The 25,550-nt window shown below is 39.3% G+C and overlaps 1 protein-coding gene across 1 annotated transcript in view; it reads right to left on the reverse strand.

The window, feature by feature from the left end:
* Positions 1 to 23,909: 23,909 nt before the first annotated feature.
* The window catches only part of LOC126474586 (juvenile hormone esterase), a 163,040-nt gene continuing 161,399 nt past the window's right edge, over positions 23,910 to 25,550 (reverse strand). The window contains exon 10 of the mRNA XM_050102060.1: positions 23,910 to 24,340. Within this exon, the coding sequence (XP_049958017.1) occupies positions 24,154 to 24,340 (187 nt within the window). The 3' untranslated portion in view covers positions 23,910 to 24,153. The remainder of the gene's footprint in view (positions 24,341 to 25,550) is intronic.

Consider the following 25,550-nt stretch of genomic DNA (forward strand, 5'->3'; position numbering starts at 1 on the left):
CCGCACCGCCACTTCCCAGCAAATTAGGGACACTGTTGCTCCTGGGGTATCGGCAAGGACCATTCGCAACCGTCTCCATGAAGCTGGGCTACGGTCCCGCACACCGTTAGGCCGTCTTCCGCTCACGCCCCAACATCGTGCAGCCCGCCTCCAGTGGTGTCGCGACAGGCGTGAATGGAGGGACGAATGGAGACGTGTCGTCTTCAGCGATGAGAGTCGCTTCTGCCTTGGTGCCAATGATGGTCGTATGCGTGTTTGGCGCCGTGCAGGTGAGCGCCACAATCAGGACTGCATACGACTGAGGCACACAGGGCCAACACCCGGCATCATGGTGTGGGGAGCGATCTCCTACACTGGCCGTACACCACTGGTGATCATCGAGGGGACACTGAATAGTGCACGGTACATCCAAACCGTCATCGAACCCATCGTTCTACCATTCCTAGACCGGCAAGGGAACTTGCTGTTCCAACAGGACAATGCACGTCTGCATGTATCCTGTGCTACGCAACGTGTTCTAGAAGGTGTAAGTCAACTACCCTGGCCAGCAAGATCTCCGGATCTGTCCCCCATTGAGCGTGTTTGGGACTGGATGAAGCGTCGTCTCACGCGGTCTGCACGTCCAGCACGAATGCTGGTCCAACTGAGGCGCCAGGTGGAAATGGCATGGCAAGCCGTTCCACAGGACTACATCCAGCATCTCTACGATCGTCTCCATGGGAGAATAGCAGCCTGCATTGCTGCGAAAGGTGGATATACACTGTACTAGTGCCAACATTGTGCATGCTCTGTTGCCTGTGTCTATGTGCCTGTGGTTCTGTCAGTGTGATCATGTGATGTATCTGACCCCAGGAATGTGTCAATAAAGTTTCCCCTTCCTGGGACAATGAATTCACGGTGTTCCTATTTCAATTTCCAGGAGTGTAGATCACACAGTTACTGATACAGATACAACACTCAAAGATACTACCTCTTCATACATCAAAGGGTCTACAAAAACTAAGGGTGTGCAAAACTGTTCACAAAAATAGTAACCAACTGAACAGAAATTATTGACTAAGTTAACACTAAAATAAATTTCTCCTTCTTTTAAATAGCTTAACTGAAAAGAAAAAGTGGAGTAGGTGAACAGCAAGCCACAATCACTAAGATTTTCTAAAATGACAGTTTCTTGTGGTATGCAAACAACATGACATGAGACCTTTTCACATATGGTATAACATGTAGGACGTGTCTAGGAACTATGGATTTATATGACTCAAATGAATAGTAGTGAAGTGTGGACACTGGCCTTGCCTGAATGACTGACATGCAGGTACTTTTGCAAGGCATTATTGTCAGTGAGACCATTTTTCTAAGTGTAGGCCTACATAGACCCATTCTGGACAGATATTTTAGAAAGTTACTGTACAACATAACCAAATACTCTGTCAATACCGTGCAACACCTAGCATGTGATTTGATTTTAACCCATGCAAATGTGATGACATGAGAGCTTTTGTAGCTGATACTGATCTGCATCTTTCTACTGCATTACTAGAGTCAGTAGGATCACAACTCTGTCACATGAAAGACGGAGATGACAGATTCAAAAGCCATATGTCACAGACTATCTTGATCCATTCAGTCAGTAAGGTATTACCACCAAAATGAATATATTGCTTCCCTTTACACATTTTCCCAAACTTTCATTCATCCATACACAGAGTGAACATTAATAAAACCGACAAACTGTAGGGATGGATTCATGACTGGAATTGAAGAAAAAATATCCCATGAATGTGTCTGGAAATGCAATGTTGCCACAGTGGATGGCCCTGACAAACAACAGTACTATGGGTTCCTTGGGTGTTGTAGATTGTATGACTTATGTAGCATACTGTAAGCAGCAGAATGGTCCAGTATTCATATCAGGAACAGGCCCAGATGGTGTTTGTGTACAGTCAAGCAGATGGAAGCAGTCAAGAGGCTCCACAGCTACACCAAAATAAGTACCCTCACAGGCACCAACCTCATCACACATCATCTCAAGCCATTTTTGGGCATTTTTGTGACCGTGGGTCCTTTCAGGCAGATGGACATGCGTGGAGGTGGTGGACTGTGCATACACCAGATTTGGAGTACTGGGTTCTGCAGAATACCAAGACAAACCCTAGTACTAGCTCCAGGCAAATGCCCCACCAACATGATGTAAGCCACAGTATGAATATGTGTATCCTGCATGACAAACCCTATTGTCCCTATCACCTGGCACTTTGAACAACTGTTGTGACATGGATGCATGGATGCAATGCAGCTCTGTGTTTCAGGACAATTTGAATTTCAGCATTTTTGAAAATTTAAACTCTATAGGTGTGAAATAGTGGGGAAGGTTTTTTTTGTAATAATTCAGTATTAAAGAACTACAAAAGCATTTTAAACCTACATCTATTAAAATGGATATTTGACTTCTCAGTTACAAAATAAAACAAATATTAGTTTCATTGTGTTTGTAAATTCAAACACTAATGGGGTGAAATACGAGATGGAATGTTTTATGAAAATATTTCTTTATGAAACAGGGGATGAAATGTTTTACAAAAGTATTCCATTATGAAATAGTGAGGGAAACTTTTTAAAACAAATTGTTGTTAAAGAATTGCTGAAGCATTTTTAAAGCTAAATCCATGAAAATTTGAATTTGGTTTCTCAGTGTTTTACTGTTTTTGTAAATTCAACACCTATGGGGGGTGAAACAGGAGTTGAAAGTTTTTATGGAAATATTTCATTGTGCAAGCATTTTTAAGCTAGATAATGAAAATTTGTGTTTGGCTTCTCAATTAGAAATAAAAAATACCTATTTCACTGATTTTGGAAAGTCAAGCCTAAGGAGGTGAAACGTTTTATGAAAATATTTCATAGTGAAAACATTTTAAAGTTAAATCTTTGAAAATTGGTATTGACTTCTTGGATGGAAAAGAAAAATTATAGGCTTTATTGTTTTTGGTAATACAACTCCTAAGGGGGTGAAATAGGGCTACACTGATTCACTGCCCAGCCCAAACCACTAAAGACAGAAATTTGAAATTTGGATAGGATGTGGATCTTATACTGTAGGCATTGTTCAAGAGGAGATTGTTTGAAATTCCATTCCCAAGGGGTCAGGTCAAATAGAGCATGAAACACATTTTGAAAAGATGCCACAATGAAGTCAATTTTGAAGCTACAACTATGAAAATTGGTATTTGGTTTCTCAATCACAAATAAAAATATGTTTCATCACTTTTGGAACTTCAACCACTAATAGGGTAAAATGGTGGGCATTTTTAAAGCTAAATCAATAAAAATTTGTATTTGGCTTCTCTGTCAGAAATTAAAAAAAAAAGAAAAAGAGAAAAGAAAAGAAAAAAAAGCATGTTAACTGATTTTCGAAATTCAGCGCCTAAGGGGGTGAAATAAGGCTTACCAATTTTTAAGAAAATGTTTCACTACCTTAAATAAATATAAGCTAAATCTATGAATATTGGAATTTGACTTCTCTGTTAGATGTATAGAAATATTTGTTGTAGATGAAAGTTTCTATGGAAATATCATCACAAGAATGCAAAAGGAATGATTAACAAAAACCTTGTACTGTAACTACATGAATTGCTGTTTGGTCACAAGTACATCTGAAAAAGACCATGCTTCTATGGCCTTAATTAGCATCAAATGTTTACATGTGGCAATTTGTGATCAACATAAAAATTCATTTAAAGGAAAACAAAAATATCTATGTAGATAGACTGTATAGTCTACATGAATGAGGCTAAGCCAGTTCTACATAAAAACATTATTCATTCCATGAGTCACTGGGACATTAAAACTTACAGTATTGCATTACAATTTGCATGCCTCATACCCCAGGCCCAAAGAACATTATGTTAAACACATCCAAACTTATCCAATTACAGGAAATGCCAATGTAATGAGTTTATAATTTACATTAGTAATCAAATTAAAAGGTAACTGGCCTGTAAATGTATGATACTCTTGGTGAATGACACTGCTTCCCTTATCTGCTGGACACACTAACAGTTCCTTTGTACATAGAGTCTTTGCACTATCCTGATTTCATTTGACTGTTTCCGTTTATCCAAGCAGACTTAAATCTCTACATTTGACCTTATCCACTCCAAAACTTCACTCCATAAATCTCTCAAGAGCTCCCTCATACAATCAACACTAATACTAGCAGAGTGAGAGGCTCTTCAAATCTTAAGACATGGCAACTTTCCAAATTTCACCAGTACCAAAGTTTGACTCCTATCAGTACTTAGTTTTCCAACTGAACTTTTTAGGGGTATATACAGGGTGTATATAACTACCCTGCTATATAAAAGATACCTATCATTCCTTCCATTGACTCTACATAGTTCCTGTCCCTTTACTACATGATGCCCTGCTTGTCACTATTGATGCTACCTCTCTTTAGACTAACATTCCTAATGCCTGTGGATTTATCACTATTGAACACTACATTTCCCAATGCTCAATGAATTCCAAACCAACAACCTTCTTCCTAGTCGCCCTGACCAACTGTAACCTCACCCGCAATTACTTCTCCTTTGAAGGCATTACCTACAAACAAATCCAGGGTATAGCTATGGGCACCCGAATGACACCATCCTATGCCAACCTATTCAGGAGCCATCTAGAGGAATTCTTCCTAAACACCCAGAATTCTAAACCCCTCACTTGGTTCACATTCACTGATGACATCTTTTTGATATGGATCGAGGGTGAGGACACCCTATCCACATTCCCCCAGAACCTCAACAACTTCTCCCCCACTTTCTTCACCTGGTCCTACTCAACCCAACAAGCCACCTTCCTAGATGTTAACTTCCACCTCAAAGATGGCTACATCAGTACCTCTATCCATATCAAACCTGCTAACCACCAGCAATACCTTCACTTCGACAGCTGCCTCCAGTGCCATACCGAGAAGTCCCTTCCATACAGCCTAGCCACCTGTGGTCATTGTATCTGCAGCGATGAGTGGTCCCTCTCGAAATAAACTGAGGGTCTCATTGAAACTTTTACAGACCATAATTATCCTCCCAACCATGTACAAAAACAAATCTTCCATGCCTTACCTTTCCAGTCTCCCACCACCCTCCAGAGTCCCATCATCCGGCCACATAAGAGCATTCCCCTCATAACTCAATACCACCCAGGACGGGAATAACTGAATTACACTTAGTTTCGACTACTTCTTGCCGTGCCCTGAAATGAGAAATGTCCTGCCCACTATCCTCCCCACCCCTGCCACAGTGGTATTCTGCCACCCACTGAACCTACACAATATACTTGTCCATCCTTACACAACCCCTGATCCCAACCCCTTACCTCATGGCTCAACCCTGTAATAGACCTAGATGCAAGACCTGTCCCGTACATCCTCTTACCACCACCTACTCCAGTCTGGTCACTAACATCACCTATCCCAACAAAGGCAGGGCTACCTGTGAAACCAGTCATGTGATTTACAAGCTAAGCTGCTACCACTGTGCTGCACTCTATGTGGAGATGACAACCAACAAGCTGTCTGTCTGCATGAATGGCCACCAACAAACTGTGGCCAAGAAACAAGTGGATCACACTGTTGCTGAGCACGCTGCTAAACATGACGTCCTTCATTTCAATGACTGCTTCATAGCCTTTGCCATAGGGATCCTTCACATCAACACCACTTTTTCTGAACTGCACGGAAGGGAAATTTCCCTCCAATACATCCTACATTCCTGTAATCCTCCTGGCCTTAACCTTCATTAGTCACTGTCCACCCATCCAGCTCCTTCCCTGTTTCCATTCCAGCACTACACAGCCACCATTCCACCATCACAAACAGTCCTCTTACTTCTCTCCTTTTCCACTACACCCTCCCCCCCCCCCCCCCCCCACCTTTCTATCCCCACCTCTCTCTGCCCACTGTCTACCTGCAGCACCACACTGTCCACCACCCCTACCATAATATCCCTCCCCTTCCCAGTCCCAGTGTCCTCCTTATCCCCTAGTAGTTGCCACTCCAATCATGCACAGGTGCTGCTACTCACAGTGTGGTTTTAGTTGCCTGAGTCTGCAGTCACGTGTGCGAGATGGGTTTGCATGTCTTTGTGTGTGTGTGTGTGTGTGTGTGTGTGTGTGTGTGTGTGTGTGTGTGTGTTTGTGTGTGTGTGTGTCTGTCGGCTATTTTTTGATGAAGGCCTGAAAGCTTTATTTGTGACAGTCTTTTTGTTGAGCCTATCTGCAACTCAGCATCTCCTCTATATGGTGAGTAGCAACTTTCCTTTTCATAATACTGATGCAGGGTGTATATGTGGACATGGAAAAAACATTCCTGAATTTTTTCCAAATTTCACAGTTAATATACACTTTTTTCCAGATGAAAACAAACTTTTTGCACGAGAAATTTAAAAAAAATTGGAAAGATCTTTGATGTGCGGCAACAAGTTACACTCACTATTTTCTTACTACACTACGCTGCATATTTTTATATTACTAAAGTATAAATTCAAATTCTGCCAACAAACACAGCACATTAGTTTCTGAAGCACTGAAATCAAGATTGCCTTGTGCTTTTGTAGGCCAGTCACGGCTCATGTCACATTATCTCACCAGCCAATGACAGGGGATACTCAGATCATAGATCACGTGATGTAGTCAGCTAGTAGCAATGTCACTGTTAAGCAGTGGGAACACACAAGCTGGAAAAGTTAATGGTTTAAATTAATAAAGAAGGTGATTATAATTAAACTTTCAAACTGTTGTAGAAATAACACCACTGGCCAGAATGATGTAAATTACAACAGAATAAAATCGGAGAAGGGGAAAAACATATGGCAGAAGAAAAATAAATAGTTACAAAATGTAGCAATAAGTGGCACTTGTAAGAATTATAATTTAATAGTGGTCAACTACAAATGACAAATGAATCATACAGCAATGCCTGAGGTGTACGTTTGACATCAAACAAGCTGTACTACTCAGTGTGCATGGGTGTATAGGTGTGTTACTGTTAGTTACGTAAGCATGTCCACCTTGGCAAGGTCGTATCACATCAGAAGGGAAAAATCAGTTATAAATGACCTGAGGCCAAAACCCACATGAAAATCATCAATCACATTGGTTTTTAATTGTCCTGAGGCGAAAAACTGCATAAAAAGCATCAGTCAAAATGAAATCGTATTATTAATTTCTGTGTGACTGGCGCAAAACATTTTTTAATATGATGTCCACCATTTTCTGCATCAAGCTGAAATCGAGAAATAGCATGTTCCACAACTTACTGAAGTGATTCTGGGGTCACATTCAGAATGTGTTGTGCAATGTATGCCTTCAATACAGCTCAGTTTGCAATCGGAGCACTGAACACAACATCTTTCAGATAGCCTCACAGCCAGAAGTCACATGGATTAAGATCAGGTGATTGGGATGGCCAGGCTGTAGAGAAATGGCAGCTGATAGTTGTAGCATTTCCGAAATGGTGCTTCAGCAGCTGCTTAACTGGATTTGCAATGTGTGGAAGTGTGCCTTCTCGCATGAAAGTGATCCCTTTCACACATCCACGCTGTTGGAGAGCTGCAGTGACTTGGTTGCACAAAAGACACTCAAAGCACTTACCAGTGATGGTACAGATAACAGGACAGTAAGTACCTGTATCTTCGAAAAGATATGGACCTATGATAAATGATGCTGTAAATCAGCACCACACAGTGGTTTATTTGCATGTGGGCTTTGTCTGTCCACAAAATCTTCTGCAGCCAATCATTGTCCACTTCCATGCGAGCAAGAAATTCTAAAGCAAAGGTCTCTCTCGCTGGCAAGTCAACAGGATGCAACTTGTGCATGGGACTTATTTTCAATGGGTAGTGAAGAAGGATGTTTTGTAGGATTTTACACACTGTGCTCTCAGGTATGTCCAATGTTCGGACAATTCTCCATGGACTACACGTTTGTACACCACTACTCGTCTCCTTCATTGCCATGGCCATTGCTTCCACTGACATCGAATCAATTTGTTTCCTCCCTCTACCAGGCTGCACACCAAAAGAACCCGTCTTTTTGAATCTCTGAATCATTTTCTCGAGACATATGGCATTCATCAGACCAACGCCTTTTTTCAAACACTTCAGTGTCTGGAACTTCTTCAGAGTGATGTATGCACAGTCATCATTCTTTTAATACAGCTCTACAAACAGAGGGTGATCCTGCATTGAGACAGTCATGGCGAACATCACAGATGCGAAAGGAGGAAAAGCTGTGTACCCAGCATGTTTATAGCAGCTTCATTGGGTCATCCACATGTCTGGTGTTTTTGCTTACATATTTTGACATACCCAACAGTACCATCTATTGATTAATTTCCACACTATTTTTCTTCATCTGCCAAACATTTTCCCCCTTCTCCAATAATATTATGTTGCAATTTGACGTCATTCTCACCAGTGGTGTTATTTCTACAGTGTCTTTAAAGTTTAACTTTAATTATAATCACCCTGTACATAGTATAGCTACAAGAAAAGGTAACTTTTCATATAGAATACTGTTCTCAAAGATTAATAAGTTACAATAAAAGCTATAATATTGGTCTTTTTTTCTTGAGCTACACTTCAAGATACATCACACAAGTGTGACAGTAAAATTTTAAATAATGACATAGATGTCTGGCCTTCTGGGCTCAATATTATTCTAACTGATTAGTCCTTAAAGAATGTAATGCTTTCCAAACCACCATTTGCAATATTTTTCTGTGACCTATTAGAAATACAGGGTGACAATTATTGACCTATATGAAAAAAAACATAAATTAATTACAAACTACAGCATGCACACACCTTTATCCAACACATACATGTCACTACATACATTCAGATTTAGATTATGACATGTTCAATATGCCTGCCATCATTGGTGATGATGTAGCACAGATGAATAGCGAAATTCTGGCTGACCCGCTGAAGTGTCGAAACACTGATGCTGTCGAAGACCTCCTGAATGACTGCTTTCAGCCCAGCAGTGGTTTTTGCTATACAGCTTGTCTTTAATAAAGCTGAACAAAAATGAGCTGCATGTTCAGATACAGAGAATATGGTGGTCAATGGAAGGCCACATCAGTAGCCTGTTGGTACCTCAGAGCCTGAATGCAGCACCCAATTTCCCAGGACATCAAGCACCCTCCTGCTTCAATGGAGTTGAGCTCCATCTTGCATGAACCACATCTTGTAGAAATCAGGACCACTTTGGATGATAGGGACAAAATCATCTACCAAAACCTTCACATACCGTTCAGTAGCCACTGTGCCATCAAGGAATATCACACCGATTATTCCATGGCCAGGCACTGCACACCACACAGTCACCCATTGAGGCTTAAGAGAGATTTTTCAATAGCGAAATGGGGATTCTGATTCCCCAAATGCACCAATTTTGCTTACTGATGAACCCATCCAAATGAAAGTGTGCTTTATCACTAAACCAAATCATACAGCACATACTAATTCCCATCATGCCCCACAGCCAACTGTGCAGTTTGAACATTCTAATGCAAACCGTTAAAGAAGTAATTACAATTTTATTTCATATACTTCAATAACTGTCAGCCCATACGTTCATTTCAGCAGTTGCTAGAGAGCACCAGAAAACAGGCGTTTTGCGGGTGTGCAGCTACGATGACATAGGAAGCCATATGTTCATACATATAAAGCATTAAGAGATCTTACCTTATGTCATAAAGGAAACAGGAGATCAGAGGATACTCCAGGAGCTTCAAAATTTCATAAACCATACTGTGAGGGCTATTCAATAAAGAATGATCAGAATTTTTTTATGGTCATAACTTCTCACGCTAAAATTTAATCTTATGATATTCTGTTAGCTTAATGTGCAACAAACACGCCATAGTAGTTTCATTGCTGGGACTCCTGGTACCCACCTATGAGAGGCAGGTATGGTCAGATAAGTTCAGTATTTCCTACGGCTGCAATGGAGGAAACACGTGAGGAACAATATGCAGCTTTGAAATTCTGCTTTCGTATCAACAAATCTTCAGCTGAGGCCTATACAATGTTACAGGAGATCTATGGAGAGTCTGTTCTTCCATACAGCAGAGCTTGAAGGTGGTTTAAAATGTTTAAAGAGGGGAGACAATCAATTTCAAAGGAAGGTGGACATAGTGCTCCAGTTACTGCTCTTATGGAAGAAAACATCAACATTGCTGCTGTCATTGTGTGAGAGGATCAACAAATTACCTTAAGATCACTTTCTGAAATACTGAACATTTCATTGGGTGCCACCCACAAGTTGGTGACAGAAAAATTACACGTGACACATGTTTGTGCGTGATGGGTTCCAAGACTGTTGAATCCTGAACAAAAGGACATTTGGGTGCAGGTCTGTATGCATTTAAAGTTCATGTTAGAGGAAGATCTGGAGTTTCATTCAAATCTAATCACTGCTGATGAAACTTGGCTACAGCATTTTGATCCTGAGAGCAAACAGCAAAGCTCAATATGGAAACCTTCTTCATCACCAACCCACAAAAAAAAAAAAAAAAAAAAAAGTGGTTGCTTCTGCTGGGAAAGTTATGGTCATCTCATTCTTTGACACTCATGGAATGGTTTATCAGCATGTTGTACCTGCACACATATCAGTAACTGAACAATACTACAGGGATGTCCTGAAAACATTGCAAGTCCTATCCGGCATGAGAGACCACATTTCCATGAAGCAGGCTGGATGCTGCACCACGATAATGCACAGCCGCATATTGACAATGTTGTTGCTGAATATCTTGCAAAAATCAACGTGGAGTGCATCCCTCACCCTTCCTATAGTCCAGATTTAGCCCCTTTGTGACTTTTTTCTATTCCCTAACATGAAGAAATGCCTTCATGGGAGGCATTATCAATAATCAGAAGCAGTGTTGAAGGCTTCAGAGGCAATTTTGAAGGACCTCTCAAAAAATGGTTTTCAGTATGGTTTTGAAGACTGGCACAAATGCTTGGACAAGTGCATCACATTCATGGGAGACTACTTTGAGAAGGACCATCAAAATTATGAGGATAAGTGGAGGTATGTTGTCAAAAAAAGTTATGATCATTCTTTATTGAACAGCCCTCGTACAGTGGATAATTTGGCTTTAAGTGCACATTTGAATATTCAGATTCACAGTGAAGTAGGCCCTGGTATTAAGGTTTTCAAAATGGTTCAAATGGCTCTGAGCACTATGGGACTTAACTTCTGACATCATCAGTCCCCTCGAACTGAGAACTACTTAAACCTAACTAACCTAAGGACATCACACACATACATGCCCGTGGCAGGATTTGAACCTGCGACCGTAGCAGCCGCGCGGTTCCAGACTGTAGTGCCTAGAACCGCTCAGTCACTCCGGCTGGCATTAAGATTTTCAGTGTGGGTTTTGATATGTAAATTTTCTTGGAGTACAGTACCATATTATCTCATGTTTGGTTCTTTATTATGGCACAGTGCCATTCATGCCAGAAGATGAAAAAGTGCACTTGAAATCCAGCAAACTGCTCAAACTACCCAGTAGTGTGGAATGAAACATTTCATTTCAAATAAACTGAGTCTCAATGGAAAAGATTTCTTTAATGGGCTGACAGAAATGAATTCATCCTTCTGCAAGGTGATTTATGCCAAAAACATGGAAATAAAATAAACTCACAAAACAAACTAATAAAATGTTTTAGCCTTCTGTAATTATATTGAATTCTAATTCACATGACGGCTTCCAGCTACAGAAATCTGTTTTGTTTTCATTTGACTTGAGAACTGTAAATGAAGAGCAAACAGCAAAATCACTAAAAGTAAACATGGGTCATTTAGAGATTATTCCCTTCCCCTTACAACCCAGACTGCTTTGCGCATGCATAAACCTGGCAACTAGGAAACACCAGAAAAAATGCATGTGGTTGCTTGCCGATACATCTTAACAGCCATACTTCAAGTAGCCAGAAGCGAGAGAAGGTAACTTATTGCTCATATGTGTTGTAAATGGCCTATTTGCAGCTTACGTTTTCTTTCTCTCATTTATGTTTCATTACTGCAGTATTATTCCACAGCAGCAGAAAACAATAATATTCTTTGTTACAGTATCAGTTCTTACCAGTCAAAATTACAAATATTTAGCTAAAAATTAAAACAATGAAAAATTCTTGGAATTCTAAAAAATTCCTCGATTTGCCACGGTTTTCTTCCAGATGAAAAAATTCCTGTTTTTTTCCCACATTTCCTGGTTGTCCCAGGGTGTATGTGCCCTATAGAAGACAATCATTGGCTCTTCCTGCACTTGAAATGCTAATTTCTCCGTCTTCATCATCAATCACTGTAAATGACAGAGATGGGTCATAATACCTAAACTCAACCACTGCCAAAATAAATATACTGAATGTCCCAGTCTATGAAAAACAAGAACAGAATTTAGGCAATATTGTATTAAGCTAATATCTAATTATATTTTCCTTGCTGAGGGAAGGTTTCTTTGTGCCCTCACAAGATACACTTACAAAAAAAATTTCCAGTGTCCTCAATCATGCCCTCATACCCAGTTCACAAGGGACAATACAGTAACCTAATGAAAAGCCTTTGCATTCTCCACTTGAAACCAATTAAAATTTCAGGTTCACTTACAGTGAACTATGTCATGATTGTAACATTATATGCTCAAATTAATCTGACATCAACATCAGACATCTTATATGTTTATCCATATCTACATATACAGGGTGTCCTAGCTATCTTGTCCACCCAAAATATCTCTGGAACAATAACAGCTATTGGAAAACGACTTTCACCGGTATTAATGTAGGGCTGGGGCCCATGAATGTACATATTTGGAAACATTCTAAAACGAAATCATATGTGTTTTTTAACACAAACTTATGTTTTTTTAAATGGACCTCCTATATTTTTTCTTCAGCAATCCATAGCATGACAAAGCACATACACAATGGTGTTGATTGCATCGCAATATTCCCATTACATCCCAAGATATTAAGTCACGAAGTTGATGCTTGAAACACCCGACATGCGCTGCTAGCGCACGTCCTGAGGCTCAGGCGTGAACCCCATGCTGCCCGTAATCACAATGTGATTGACATGCGTAATCACACTTCCATACTTATCAAGAGGTCCGAAACGAATAATACGGTCTGCTGCCATCCTGCATTAACATCGTACATTCCAGCAGGTATTTATCCCACAGGCTAGGGGTGATGCGGTTCTGTAACATATCTGTGTACCGCAACATTAGTCACAAAGTTAACTTCGCTTGTCATTAATCCGTTACTAAAAAGGTAATGTCGTTCAACACTAAAACTTTACTTTACTGTAGATCTAGCGCAAGTGACAGTTAATCATTCACTCGTAATAGTAAAATTCATGTTGATGGTTTTAGTGAATCGAGCAAGTGGACTAAAAGCTTTACCGTTGTTTAGGTAAAAATGTTTTGATTTGGGAAGTTCAGGTAGGACATAGAAGATGAATGTAAACATGTTTAACAAATTAGTTTTATTACCACATAATTATCAATGTTATGTTTATCTAATGCGTTAAATGACAAATTGTTTCAAACAAATGTTTCTTAACATTTTTGGGTAAAATGGCCCTTTGTAGAAACTTCCACTGTGATACCAGCACTACATACTAAACATAGCATTCACACTTCATGCTCAAAGTGATGCCCATTGGCTTGCATACATAGGGTCACTCTGCGGATGAAGGATGCCCTACTTCATGCTACTGTTTCCTCTTTGATAGCTGTACAAGCATCAATAATGCGTTGCTTCATGTCCTCTGGTGTTGTTGGTTCATGTTGGTAAACAGCATCCTTCACTGCTCCCCAAAGAAAATAATCCAGTGGTGTAAGGTCCGGGGATCGGGCAGGCCACTCAACTGGGCCACCTCGTCCAATCCACCTACCAGGGAACTTACGATTCAGAAGTCGTCGTGCTCGAAAGGCGTTATGTGCAGGGTATCCATCATGCTGATACCACATGACCATTCTCTGGTTCAGAGGTACGGTGTCCAAGAGAACAGGAAGATTGTGCCGTATAAATCTGGAGTATTGTCTGCCATTTTGGATGCCATTTGTAAAGAAAGGTCCGATAATGGTATCTCCAATAATCCCACACCAAACATTAACTTTCCACGGACGTTGATGCTCTACCTGACAGAGCCATTTTGGATTGTCTGCGGACCAATAATGCATATTCCTCATATTGAAAATTCCTTTGTTGGAGAATGATGCCTCATCGGTAAAGAGAACATCTGCAAAAAAATTTGGATTAGTCAGAAATTTTTGCTGAGCCCACCGACAAAATGTTACGCTATTGCGGAAGTCATTTCCATTAAGACCTGGTGTAAATGAACATGGTAAGGATGAAATTTATGACGTTTAAGAATATGCTGTGCACTTGATTTGGACACACCAACTTCACGTTCAATTTGACGTGTGCTGATTTGAGGATTCACAGCTATGGTAGCGAGCAAAGTGACTTGAGCACGTTCATCTGTGCGTGTTCTATGACAATGTCGAGGTCTTGGGTTTAAGCTTCCCATTTCACGTAGACAAGATGTGAGATGACCAAACATCCAGCACAAAGGCGATGGCTTGCCAGGGAATCGTCTTCTGTACAGTCGTTCTACCTGAACAGCATTTTGTCCACCTACAACAGGGTACAGTACAGGTATGTAGAGTAGGGTGGAAAACAGACATATTAACTTAATAATCATAATGTTCGCTAACAGTACTATCAACAAACAAGCAATGTCATAATGTATTTCCCATCAACGTACATTCTCCATAGATCAGCAGCATTTCTACCATATCTTCATGTGTGTACATTATACTGTACAGTATAAGTTCCACAACACAACGCTTATTCACAATGTGTACTACCTCCGTGCCATCACTAGATTACTCTCATGCATGACTACACTGGCAAGCAGTGTACTGCATGCCAAAGCAACAACAAATGGAATGCTCAGAGGGTGGTGGAGTACAGGAGTTTGCATGGGTCGCAAATCATAAACAAGGTGAAGTGGTAACTGTGGCAGTAGTGGGAACTACGTTCGACACTTGACTAGGTAGAGCCAGGCCCTGCGCTATAGGCAAAATGGGTCATATAACACATTAGATAAACCTTATTTTGGATGTGCAGGATAAATAATACAACCTGACGGGTGTACACCAATCAGTACTGGTTCATATTGTGTACGTAGATACATAAAACGTGCAAGAGGGAAACCATTATGTGCTTATGAGAGTAGATGGCAGCAGACCATATTATACGTTTCGGACCTCTTGATAAGTATGGAAGTGTGATTACACATGTCAATCACATCGCGATTACGGGCAGTATGGGGTTCACACCTGAGCCTCAGGACATGCGCTAGCAGCGCATGTCGGGTGTTTCAAGCGTCAACTTTGTGTCTCAATATCTCGGGATGTAATGGGAATATTGTGATGCAATTAACGCCATTGTGTGTGTGCTTTGTCATGCAATTGATTGCTGAAGAAAAAATTTAGGAGGTCCGTTTAAAAAAACATAAGTTTGTGTTAGAAAACACATATTCTTTCGTTTTAGAATGTTTCCAAATATGTACATTCATGGGCCCCAGCCCTACATTGATACCAGTGAAAGTCGTTTTCCAATAGCTGTTATTGTTCCAGAGATATTTTGGGTGGACAAGGTAGCTGGGACACCCTGTATACTCTGCAATCACCATGACGTACATGTTAGGGGTACATCTTATTGTACCAGCTAGTAAGGTCTCTTCCTATTCCATACACATACAGACTACAAAAAGAATGATTGTTTGAGTGTCTGTGTACGTGCAGTAATTATTCTAATCTTATCCTCATAATCCCTACGTATGCGATATTTAGGGCATTGCAATATATTCCTAGAGTTATTATTTAAAGCTTGTTCTTGAAATGTTGATACACTTTCTCAGGACACTTTGCGTGTATATTCAAGAGTTTTCCAGTTCAGTTCCTTCTGTATCTCTGTGACACTTTCCCACATCTTAAACAAACCTGTGACTACTTGTGCTGCCCTTCTCTGTATACATTCAATATTCCCTGTTGGGCCTATCTGATATAAGTCCCACCACGCTTCAGCAATATTCTAGAACTGGTTGCATGAGTGGTTTGTAAACAATTTCCTTTCTAAACTGATTGCACTTCCCCAGTGTTCTACCACCTGCTTTACCCACAACTGAACCTATGTGATCTTTTCGTTTAATATCCCTACATAGAGTTATAACCATGTATTTGAATAAGTTGACTGATTCCATTAGTATTAGTGACTCACTCATATTATAGTCATAGGATATGACATTTTTTTCATTTTGTGAAGTGCAAAATTTTGCATTTCTGAACATTTGATACAAGTTTCCAATCTCTGCACCACTTTGAAATCTTATCAAGATCTGACTGAATATTTATGCAGCTTCTTCCAGATAGTACTTCATTATAGACAACTGCATTATCTTCAAAAAGCCTGATTTTGTGATTAATATTGTCTGCAAGGTCATTAATATACAACGTGAGCAACAATGATCCCAACACACTTCCCTGGGACACGTCCGAAGTTACTTCTACATCTGATGCTGACTCTCCATTCAATATAACATGTTGTGTCCTCCCTATAAAAAAGTCTTCTATCTAGTCACAAATTTGACTTCATACCCCCTATGATCACACTTTTGACATAAGTGTAGGTCTCATACTGAGTCTATTGCTTTTCAGAGATCAAGAAATAGAGCATCTACCTGATTGCCTTGATCCAAAGCTTTCAGAATGTCATGAGAAAAGTGTGTGTTGGGTTTCATGTTTGATGTTTTCAAATCCATGCTGATTGCCATTGAGGAGTTCATTCTTTCAAGACACCTCATTAAGTATGAGCTCAGAATATGTTCTAAGATTCTCCTACAATTCAATGTCAAGGATACAGGACGGCAATTTTGTGGACCACATCTACTATCCTTCTTGTAGACAGGCGTGACCTGTGCCTTTTTCCAAGAAATGGACACAGTTTTTTGTTCAAGAGATCTGTGATATATTAAAATTAGAAGTTTACATAATCTGACAGGAATTCCATCAGGCCCTGGAACTTTGTTCAGTTTTAATGATTTCAGCTGTTTCCCAACACCACTGACACTAATACTTATTTCAGTTGTCTTTTCAGTAGTATGAGGATTAAAATGGGGCAATACTCTTGGGTCTGTCCTAATCATCAGTACCATAACACTTAAGGATTTTGACTAATTTATTGCATATCAGGGAGATTGGCTGCTGTTTTGCAACATCTTTGGATAATAATTGAAATGAGCTGATGGAAACCATTCAGATTTTGGGGGCTGATCAAAATCAGAAAAGCTTACATCATGAAACACATGCTATCCTTGATGTATCCAGGGGCTTGATGTATTCACAAATGTAATTAACATACACTGTAATGGTAAAAGCAACTACTAATAAACTTCATAACTGAAGAACCTCCTTCTAACCCTGCTCCAAATGATAATATCGAACAGTACACATCGGTTTATGTCACAACTCTTTCAAGCTTCCTCTCAAAAGTGTAGCACAAGTCATCTGATTTCTGGAACCGTTCCAGTCCAGCACCAGTAAGGAAGCAGAGAATTAGATCAAACAACCAATGTGTTAAAGATAAAGGTAATCCGTTAAGATGCTGTAAAGCACAATTTACAGTTTGCTTGGAACTTATAGGGCTACATCTATGTTTTGGAGAATCTCAAGCAAACTGCTCCTGTACTGGTACAATCATGGATATTGCTACCCTTGCTGCAACAGGCTGAGCCACACTATCAGTTGGAATGGACATACCATATCTGCCTGGAAACCATGGCTCTTCTGTGGCTGTTTGTCCTGTCTTTCATTTCACTACGTTTGATATAGCGTTAAGTCAGTTGTTCGAATTACTGATTTTTGTTGTATGGGCATGTTTCTTTATTTTTAATAACTTTTCCAAGTAATTCTGAATAGCTTTTGTAGTGTGCAACTACTTCAGGAACTCTGCTTCTTCTTTCCATCAGAAACATTTGCCCATTCATTTCGCAAGATACCTTAATCTCTCTAGTGATCCATGGCTTTTGCACATGACTTTTTTAATGTTCTTTCTGTTTAGCTTTTGTGGAAAGCTATTTTCAAATAATGATAGAGATATACGTGCAATAGATTAAATTTTATGTTAGCATTTGGTTCATTACAAATTTCAACCCAAGTCATCTGTTGTAAGGCATTCTTAAAAATATTTGTCCTAGAGTCATTAATTATTCTAACTGATTTTCACTAAGGAGCATCCATACTGTAAGGCACTATATCCTAACTAACTGTGCATCATGATCAAAGAGAGCATTTGTTACTAGGTAAACAGTTATTTTCTTCCAGAATGAGAATTTCACTCTGCAGCGGAGTGTGCACTGATATTGCTTTGAACTTCACCAAAGAAAACATTAGCAATTAGAGTCCTACTGCCTTTACCCACAAATGTTGGAAAGTTAATTCCTGAGATAAAATTGTGGGAACCAAATCAAGTTTCCAGATCATTTTTCCTGACTGAATCCTTTACAAAATTTACATTGAAGTTACCATAGACTATTAGCTAGTTGCTTCTGTCTGAGAGACAGCACAGTAAGGCATCCAGATTCCTCATAAACAGTTCAAAATTTCCCAGCGGGTACCTATAGACAGTTATATCTAAAAGTTAACTATGTTTCAGGACTAATTCACAGGTGCACATTTCTATGTGCTGAATACTACAAAATGTACAAGTCTCAATGTTTTCGAACTTGTGTTTTGTCTTAATATGTTTAACAACTTCTCCTTTTCCCATATTCATTCGGTATAAGCAAGCTGCTAGAGTGTAATCTTTTAGAAGTAACTTATTTAACCCTGTGGTTATGTGGTGCCCAGACAGGTGTTGCTCATCTATCTTTTCAGAGCTCTCAAAATTTTCCAAACAGACAGGAAGCTCTTCTACCTTATTACTCTAATATTTTAATGAAATAAGCTAACCTTATTTTTCTGTGCATTCTTAAGCAATTGGTGGAGCTCTTCTGTTATTTCAACTTCTTCCAAAGCAGGATGCCTTACCTCATGGGATGAGAAGGAAAGACTCTTCTTTCCTTCTAATCCTGTATGGTAAGTCTCCCCTGATCTGCGGTTGTGGGTGACTTTCTCTAAATCTACCACTTTTCCTAGACTTCTCCACTCCTTTTCCTTCACCCCCCTTCCTTCCCTTTCAACCATGCTGCCTGAAGAAGGGGCCACTGTCTCTGAAAGACTGCATAATTAAGACAACTGTATTTTGTGTATGTGTTCTGCCACTGCTTGGTGAATAGATTTTTTATCTATCTAATTGAATAGTACTTCATTGTAGATAACTGCATCATTTTCAAAAAGCCTGATTTTGCTATTAGTATTGTCTGCAAAATCATTAATATACAACATGAGCAACAATGTTCCCAACACATTGCCCTGGGGAACGGCCAAAGTTACTTCTACATCTGATAATGACTCTCCATTGGAGACAACATGCTGTGCGCTCGTTACCAAAAAGTCCTCAATCCAGTCACGGATCTCACTTGATACCCCACATGATCATGCTTTTGACAATAAGCATAGATGCTGAGTCAAATGCTTTTCACAAATCTAGAGACACTGCATCTACCTGGTTTCCTTGATCAAAGCTTTCAGTACGTCTTGTGAGAAAAGTGTGAGGTGTGTTTCACCTGATTGATATTTTTGAAATGCATGCTAACTGGCACTGAGGAGGTTATTCTGTTCAAGATATCTCATTATGTTTGAGCTCAGAATATGTTCTAAGATTCTCCAACATATTGATACCAAGGATATTGGATGGTAGTTTAGTGGATCACTTCTACTATCCTTCCTGTAGACAGGTGTGACCTGTGCCTTTTTCCAAGAATTGGGCATGGTTTTTGTTCACAGGATCTATGATAGATTATAGTTAGAAGAGGGGCTAATTCTGCCACAAATTCGGTATATAATCTGATGGATTCCATCAGGCCGTAGAGCTTTGATCAGTTTTAATGATTTCAGCTGTTTCTCAACACCACTCACACTAATACTTATTTCATTTATCCTTTCAGTGGTATGAGGATTAAATTGGGACAATTCTCCAGGGTTTTCCTTTGTAAAGGAGCATTTGAAAATAGAGTTAAGCATTACAGCTTTTGCTTTGCTCCATTTCAGTTCCTGTCTCATTCACTAGGGACTGGACACTGACTTTGGTGCCACTAAAAGCTTTTACATGCAACCTGAATTTCTTTGGGTTCTGTGAATTGTCACTTGACAATATTCTGCTACAGTAGTCAATGAAGACTTGAAGCAATGCTCTCTTGACAGCAAAACGCATTTCATTCAGCATTCTCTATCTATAGTCTACGCTTTGTTTTACACCAATTATGTAGTAATAACTGTTTCTTTAGATGTTTCTTTCCAGTGAGTCTGTACCACGGAGGTTCGCTACCATTATAAATGCACTACTGGTTACGTGTATGTCCTGTGCATGGTCAACTATTCTTTTAAACTTGAGCCAGAGTTCCTCTAAATCTCCTGCCCTGTGCTGAAAGTTTCAAGTTCTTCATTGAGATATGACACTATTGATTTTTTTATCTATTTTACTGAAGATATATATCTTTCTGCTTTTTTTAGCTGTACTTGGCACTTTGGTAATCATTGTTGCCACAGCCAATTCAGGGTCACTGATACCAGTTTCAATGTGGACATCCTCAAAGGTGTCTCATCTACCTGTTGCCATTAGGTCCAATATATTTTCATCATGAGAGGGTTCCTAACTAGCTGTTCTAGGTATTTTTCAGAGAGGGCATTTAGTAAAGTTTCACAGGATGTCTTACCACACCCACCACTAGCAAAACTGTAATTTTCGTAATTAATTGTTGGATAATTAGAGCCTTCAACGATGATAACAGTATGACTGGGGAAGTTATGTACAAGTAAGCTGAGGTTTTCTCTGACGTTTTTGGTTACATCAGAAGATGAGTCTGGTGGCAGATAGAAGGATCAAACTATGATTTTATGCCCACCCCTGACACAGGCATCTTGCCCAGACAATCTCACAAGCAGCTTCAATTTCTGCGTCAGTGGATTTTTTCTGCAAAAAATACACCACCTCCATTTCCCATTTGCCTATCCTTTCGATACACACTTAAATTTTCCCCAAAAATCTCACTGCTATTAATGTTAGGTTTCTACCAACTTTCTGTATGTAGTATTATGTGAGCTTCACTACTTTTCATGAGCACTTCAAACTCTGGCACTTTATTGTGAATACTTCGGCAGTTAACCATTAGGATTTTAATACTGTCACCTGTGGAAGGCATTTCTTTTGCTCTTACACTGATATTTCCAGTTTCCTGCAGCTATTGTTATCTGGATTGGATAGAGAGTTGCTTAAACTAATAAACCCTTGTGTGCACCCTACAAAGTCAACTACCAGAGTAGCAGCTATTGTTGTGCAGTGCACACATGACCTACGTGGGGGAACCCTACAGTTCTCAACCCTACGGTGCAAGTCCAGGAAGTACCAACCTAGCTTGTTACAGAACATTTGAAGTCTTTGGTTCAGTTGTTCCATTCAACTCAGACTCAACAGCCCATGATCAGATATGGGGGCTATGCTGCAAATTGTGAGCTTCATTAAAATTCCATGCACAAAGCTGGTCTTTGCAACCTTCTCTGCCAGACACTGGAATGATCCAAAAATGACCTCAGGAGGCCAGACACCAGGTATCATTTGTCCCAACGTGCACCACAATCTACGGCTGGATGCATCCTGTTCCCCAGAACTGCCAGAATAGCCTCTGCAACATGTTGAATGAGGCCCCCTGGTATACATGCTGAGTGCATCTAGTGTCCTTTCCTGTCCTTTGCTGCCATTTCCCTGAGGGGTACCATCATTTACCATATGTTTCAACTGCCAATGAGTAATAGACCCCTACACCCTTGACCCTAGACCCCTGACACCAGGCAAAACAGGCTTCCCTAAAACAGGTGAAATGAGTCCCACTGGCGCAGTTGGTTAGGGGGATCAGTACAACACCCTGTAAGGATGGACACTGACTGCTGACTGCTGACACACCACTCATGGTCAAGTGGACAGGTAATAACATATCCTGTACTTCCTGCAGAGGAGACAGGATCCACAGGAATACCAAGATACCTCAGGTACACTTGAGGTACCTCAGTACTGGTATCACAGGTACACGACTCTTGGGAGCTCCACAGAGACATTGACTCGCAGCAGTCGCTGATCGTCTGACAGTAGTCATGGTGATTACCAGCTGCTTACAAACATCAACCAACTCATCCCATGTTGGAGAAAATCATTCACAGTGGGGCTGTATTTTGGCTGGTGCAACGTATCACAAGGCAATGAATAAATAACTTTAAATTATACCTGCTGTTTATCTTTTAATCTGTTGAGTTAAAGAATTACTAATTCTCTATAACAATTAAAGCACATACACAAAATGAGATTTCTATTATGGCAACACAAACATTTGTGGTAAAAATTACTAGTAACTAAATCCCAAACAGAATGCCTATTTGTTACAAATTCCTCTTAGATTATGCTATGGGCAATGGTAGCTTCCAAAAATTTTCAAAAACGCACATTTATTTGCATTCATGTTCAACAAAATTCAGGGGTGACGTATACTTCAGCTGAAATGTGAACCACAAACACTGATTTGCTATGAATTAAATCATGTATCCAGAACACAGAACCGCTAACTTACAAAAATATAGTTTTGCAAGGTTTCAAAAATTCTGCACTAACCTATTTCTCACATACTTATACAATGAAATTATAGAAGGATTGTTTTGAACCACCCTAAAAAATTTTAAAAGAGCACAATTTAGTTTATGCCTACAGTTGACGATAACAATGCCAGTTTATAGCGGCAATCGCGAATCTTTGAAATTTCACAATATATCACAATACAAATGGGTACTAATATAATCAATAAAAGATTACTCAGAAGAAGTGACGCAGACAGTAAAACATGTGAATGTAGAAATTTAAATCGACACACGAACTTGCACAAATAGTCTCACACAAGGGAAAATTCCAAAGTCAGCTTTTATATATAAATAAACTTGTGTATTGCACGGATCTCTTTCCCTCATTTGGTCCTGAACACACTTCTACACTGGTGTGCTGAAGAAGAACACTGCAGTGTAAATTTATCTCAATCAGAATTGCTAAAATGTGCAACATCAGCAAAGTGTGTCTCCTGCCTGTTGCAGCTAACAATGCATTCTTAACTAGAATGGGTGTACTTCTGATTAATCTTTGTATTCAGCAAGATTGTACTTATGACAGAACTCTACTGTGTTACTATGTTACACCCACGAGTATTATACATAATAATCACAAATGAAAAATCTTGCAGTGCATTGTAAGGCACATCCAACCCAAAATCTCAACATTCATACATCCGTTTATCATATTCTGTGAACCCCACCATTTGGAACAAATCTAGGTAACACAAACAAAGCAACAGAGAAACAGTAGTTTAGTTTAGTTATAATGAAATTGCTACAATCTGTTTGTGCTTGACCTGGGTAAGAATAACACAGAAAGACTATTAACAAATCTGCTAGTCTGAGAAAGAAAGTTAAAGTACAGACTCCAGGTTTCTCAGTTACAAAAAATACATTCTGTTAACTTCAAAAACATAATGGTCAGGAAATGTAGGAATCCACAGAGAGAATAATTTTCACTTAGGATTATTTGATTTAGTTTATTTAATTTATTTTTGCTGCGAGCAAAAAATCTTTCTTTACTTATTTAATAATAAAATACAGTTTGCTAAACATCATAAAGGTTTCTTTTCAAAAGAAAAGTGATATGACACAGCACAGCAGAAATTAGAATTAACAAATCAGTTTCACAGCAAACATATACAAATTTATCTTGCACACACACACACACACACACACACACACACACACACACACACACAGGAATGTAGGAACTGTATCACAGTCTGTAGATTGTTACGAAAAAGTTGTTTAAGTCCTGTGGGATATTACAGTTCTTCCTTTGAATATTTACTTTCCAAACTACTCCTAAGAGGAAGTGAACTCCAAAAATTTATTCTTTCCTTCAAAAGGCCTCTTTTCACTTCAAGTTTGTTACTTATTTCCATGTACTCCATGTCATCATCTGATGTTACTCTTGGCCAGTGCAATGGTTTGTTATTTGGAGTTGGATTTCTACAAAATGAGAAAACAAAATTAAATTGATTATCAGGGGTACTAAAATATTTCACTCTCTACAATTACCTCTAATCTAGTTACATAAAGAAATGCGGTAGTAAAACCTTGACATAACTTGGTAACTTATGTAACTCAGTGGATGCTTTTAAAATTAAAGTAATGTGTACTAAACAAACTCTCCACAGTTTCCAATTCAAATTTTAATGGTCTCAACAGAAAATCGAAATGATTATCAAAATACATGAACTGTGATATTTGAAAATTTGTGGCAGACTATATTTGAACCTTAAACTCCTAATCATAAATAACTGATGCAACCGTTTCTAATCAACAAGTTAATTATATTTTCACATATCAGATCATTCATAATCAAACATAATCAGTATCAACATTGCACTATATTCACATTTCACTCTTCACAAATGAAAATATGTATGTGAGAAACTGCTGTTCAAGTGTGTGTGTGTGTGTGTGTGTGTGTGTGTGTGTGTGTGTGTGTGTGTGTGTAAGTAAAATTAGGGTTTGATAACTTTATGCAACATATTGTCAAATGTTTTTATGGCCTAATCAAAGAATGGAAAGTCCAGGATGTAGCATTTGTGATCCAATATTTTTGACATTTATTAATGTAGAAGCAAAGAGATCTGTCACAAATAATCTATGGAAAAGGTAGTTCAGTATTGTGGTGATGGCACATATACACCTGCGGACTAGTTTCTGCATATTTGTAAACTAGTATGCAGCTTTACTCTATGGTTAAATGATGATGGCATCCTCTTGGGTAAAATATACCGGAGGTAAAACAGTCCCCCATTCACATCTCTGGGCAGGGACTACTCAGGAGGATGTCGTTAACAGGAGAAAGAAAACTGGCGTTCTACGGATTGGAGCGTGGAATGTCAGATCCCTTAATTGGGCAGGTAGTTAGAAAATTTAAAAAGGGAAAAGGATAGGTTAAAGTTAGATATAGTGGGAAATAGTGAAGTTTGGTGGCAGGAGGAACAAGACTTCTGGTCAGGTGAATACAGGTTTACAAATACAAAATCAAATAGGGTTAATGCAGGAGTAGGTTTCACAATGAACAGGAAAATAGTAATGTGGGTAAGCTACTACAAACAGCATAGTGAATGCATTATTGTGGCCAAGATAGACACAAAGCTCACGCCTACTACAGTAGTACAAGTTTATATGCTAACTAGCTATGCAG

The sequence above is a fragment of the Schistocerca serialis genome, chromosome 4 (genome assembly GCF_023864345.2).
Source record: "Schistocerca serialis cubense isolate TAMUIC-IGC-003099 chromosome 4, iqSchSeri2.2, whole genome shotgun sequence".
Classification (NCBI taxonomy): Eukaryota; Metazoa; Arthropoda; class Insecta; order Orthoptera; family Acrididae; genus Schistocerca; species Schistocerca serialis.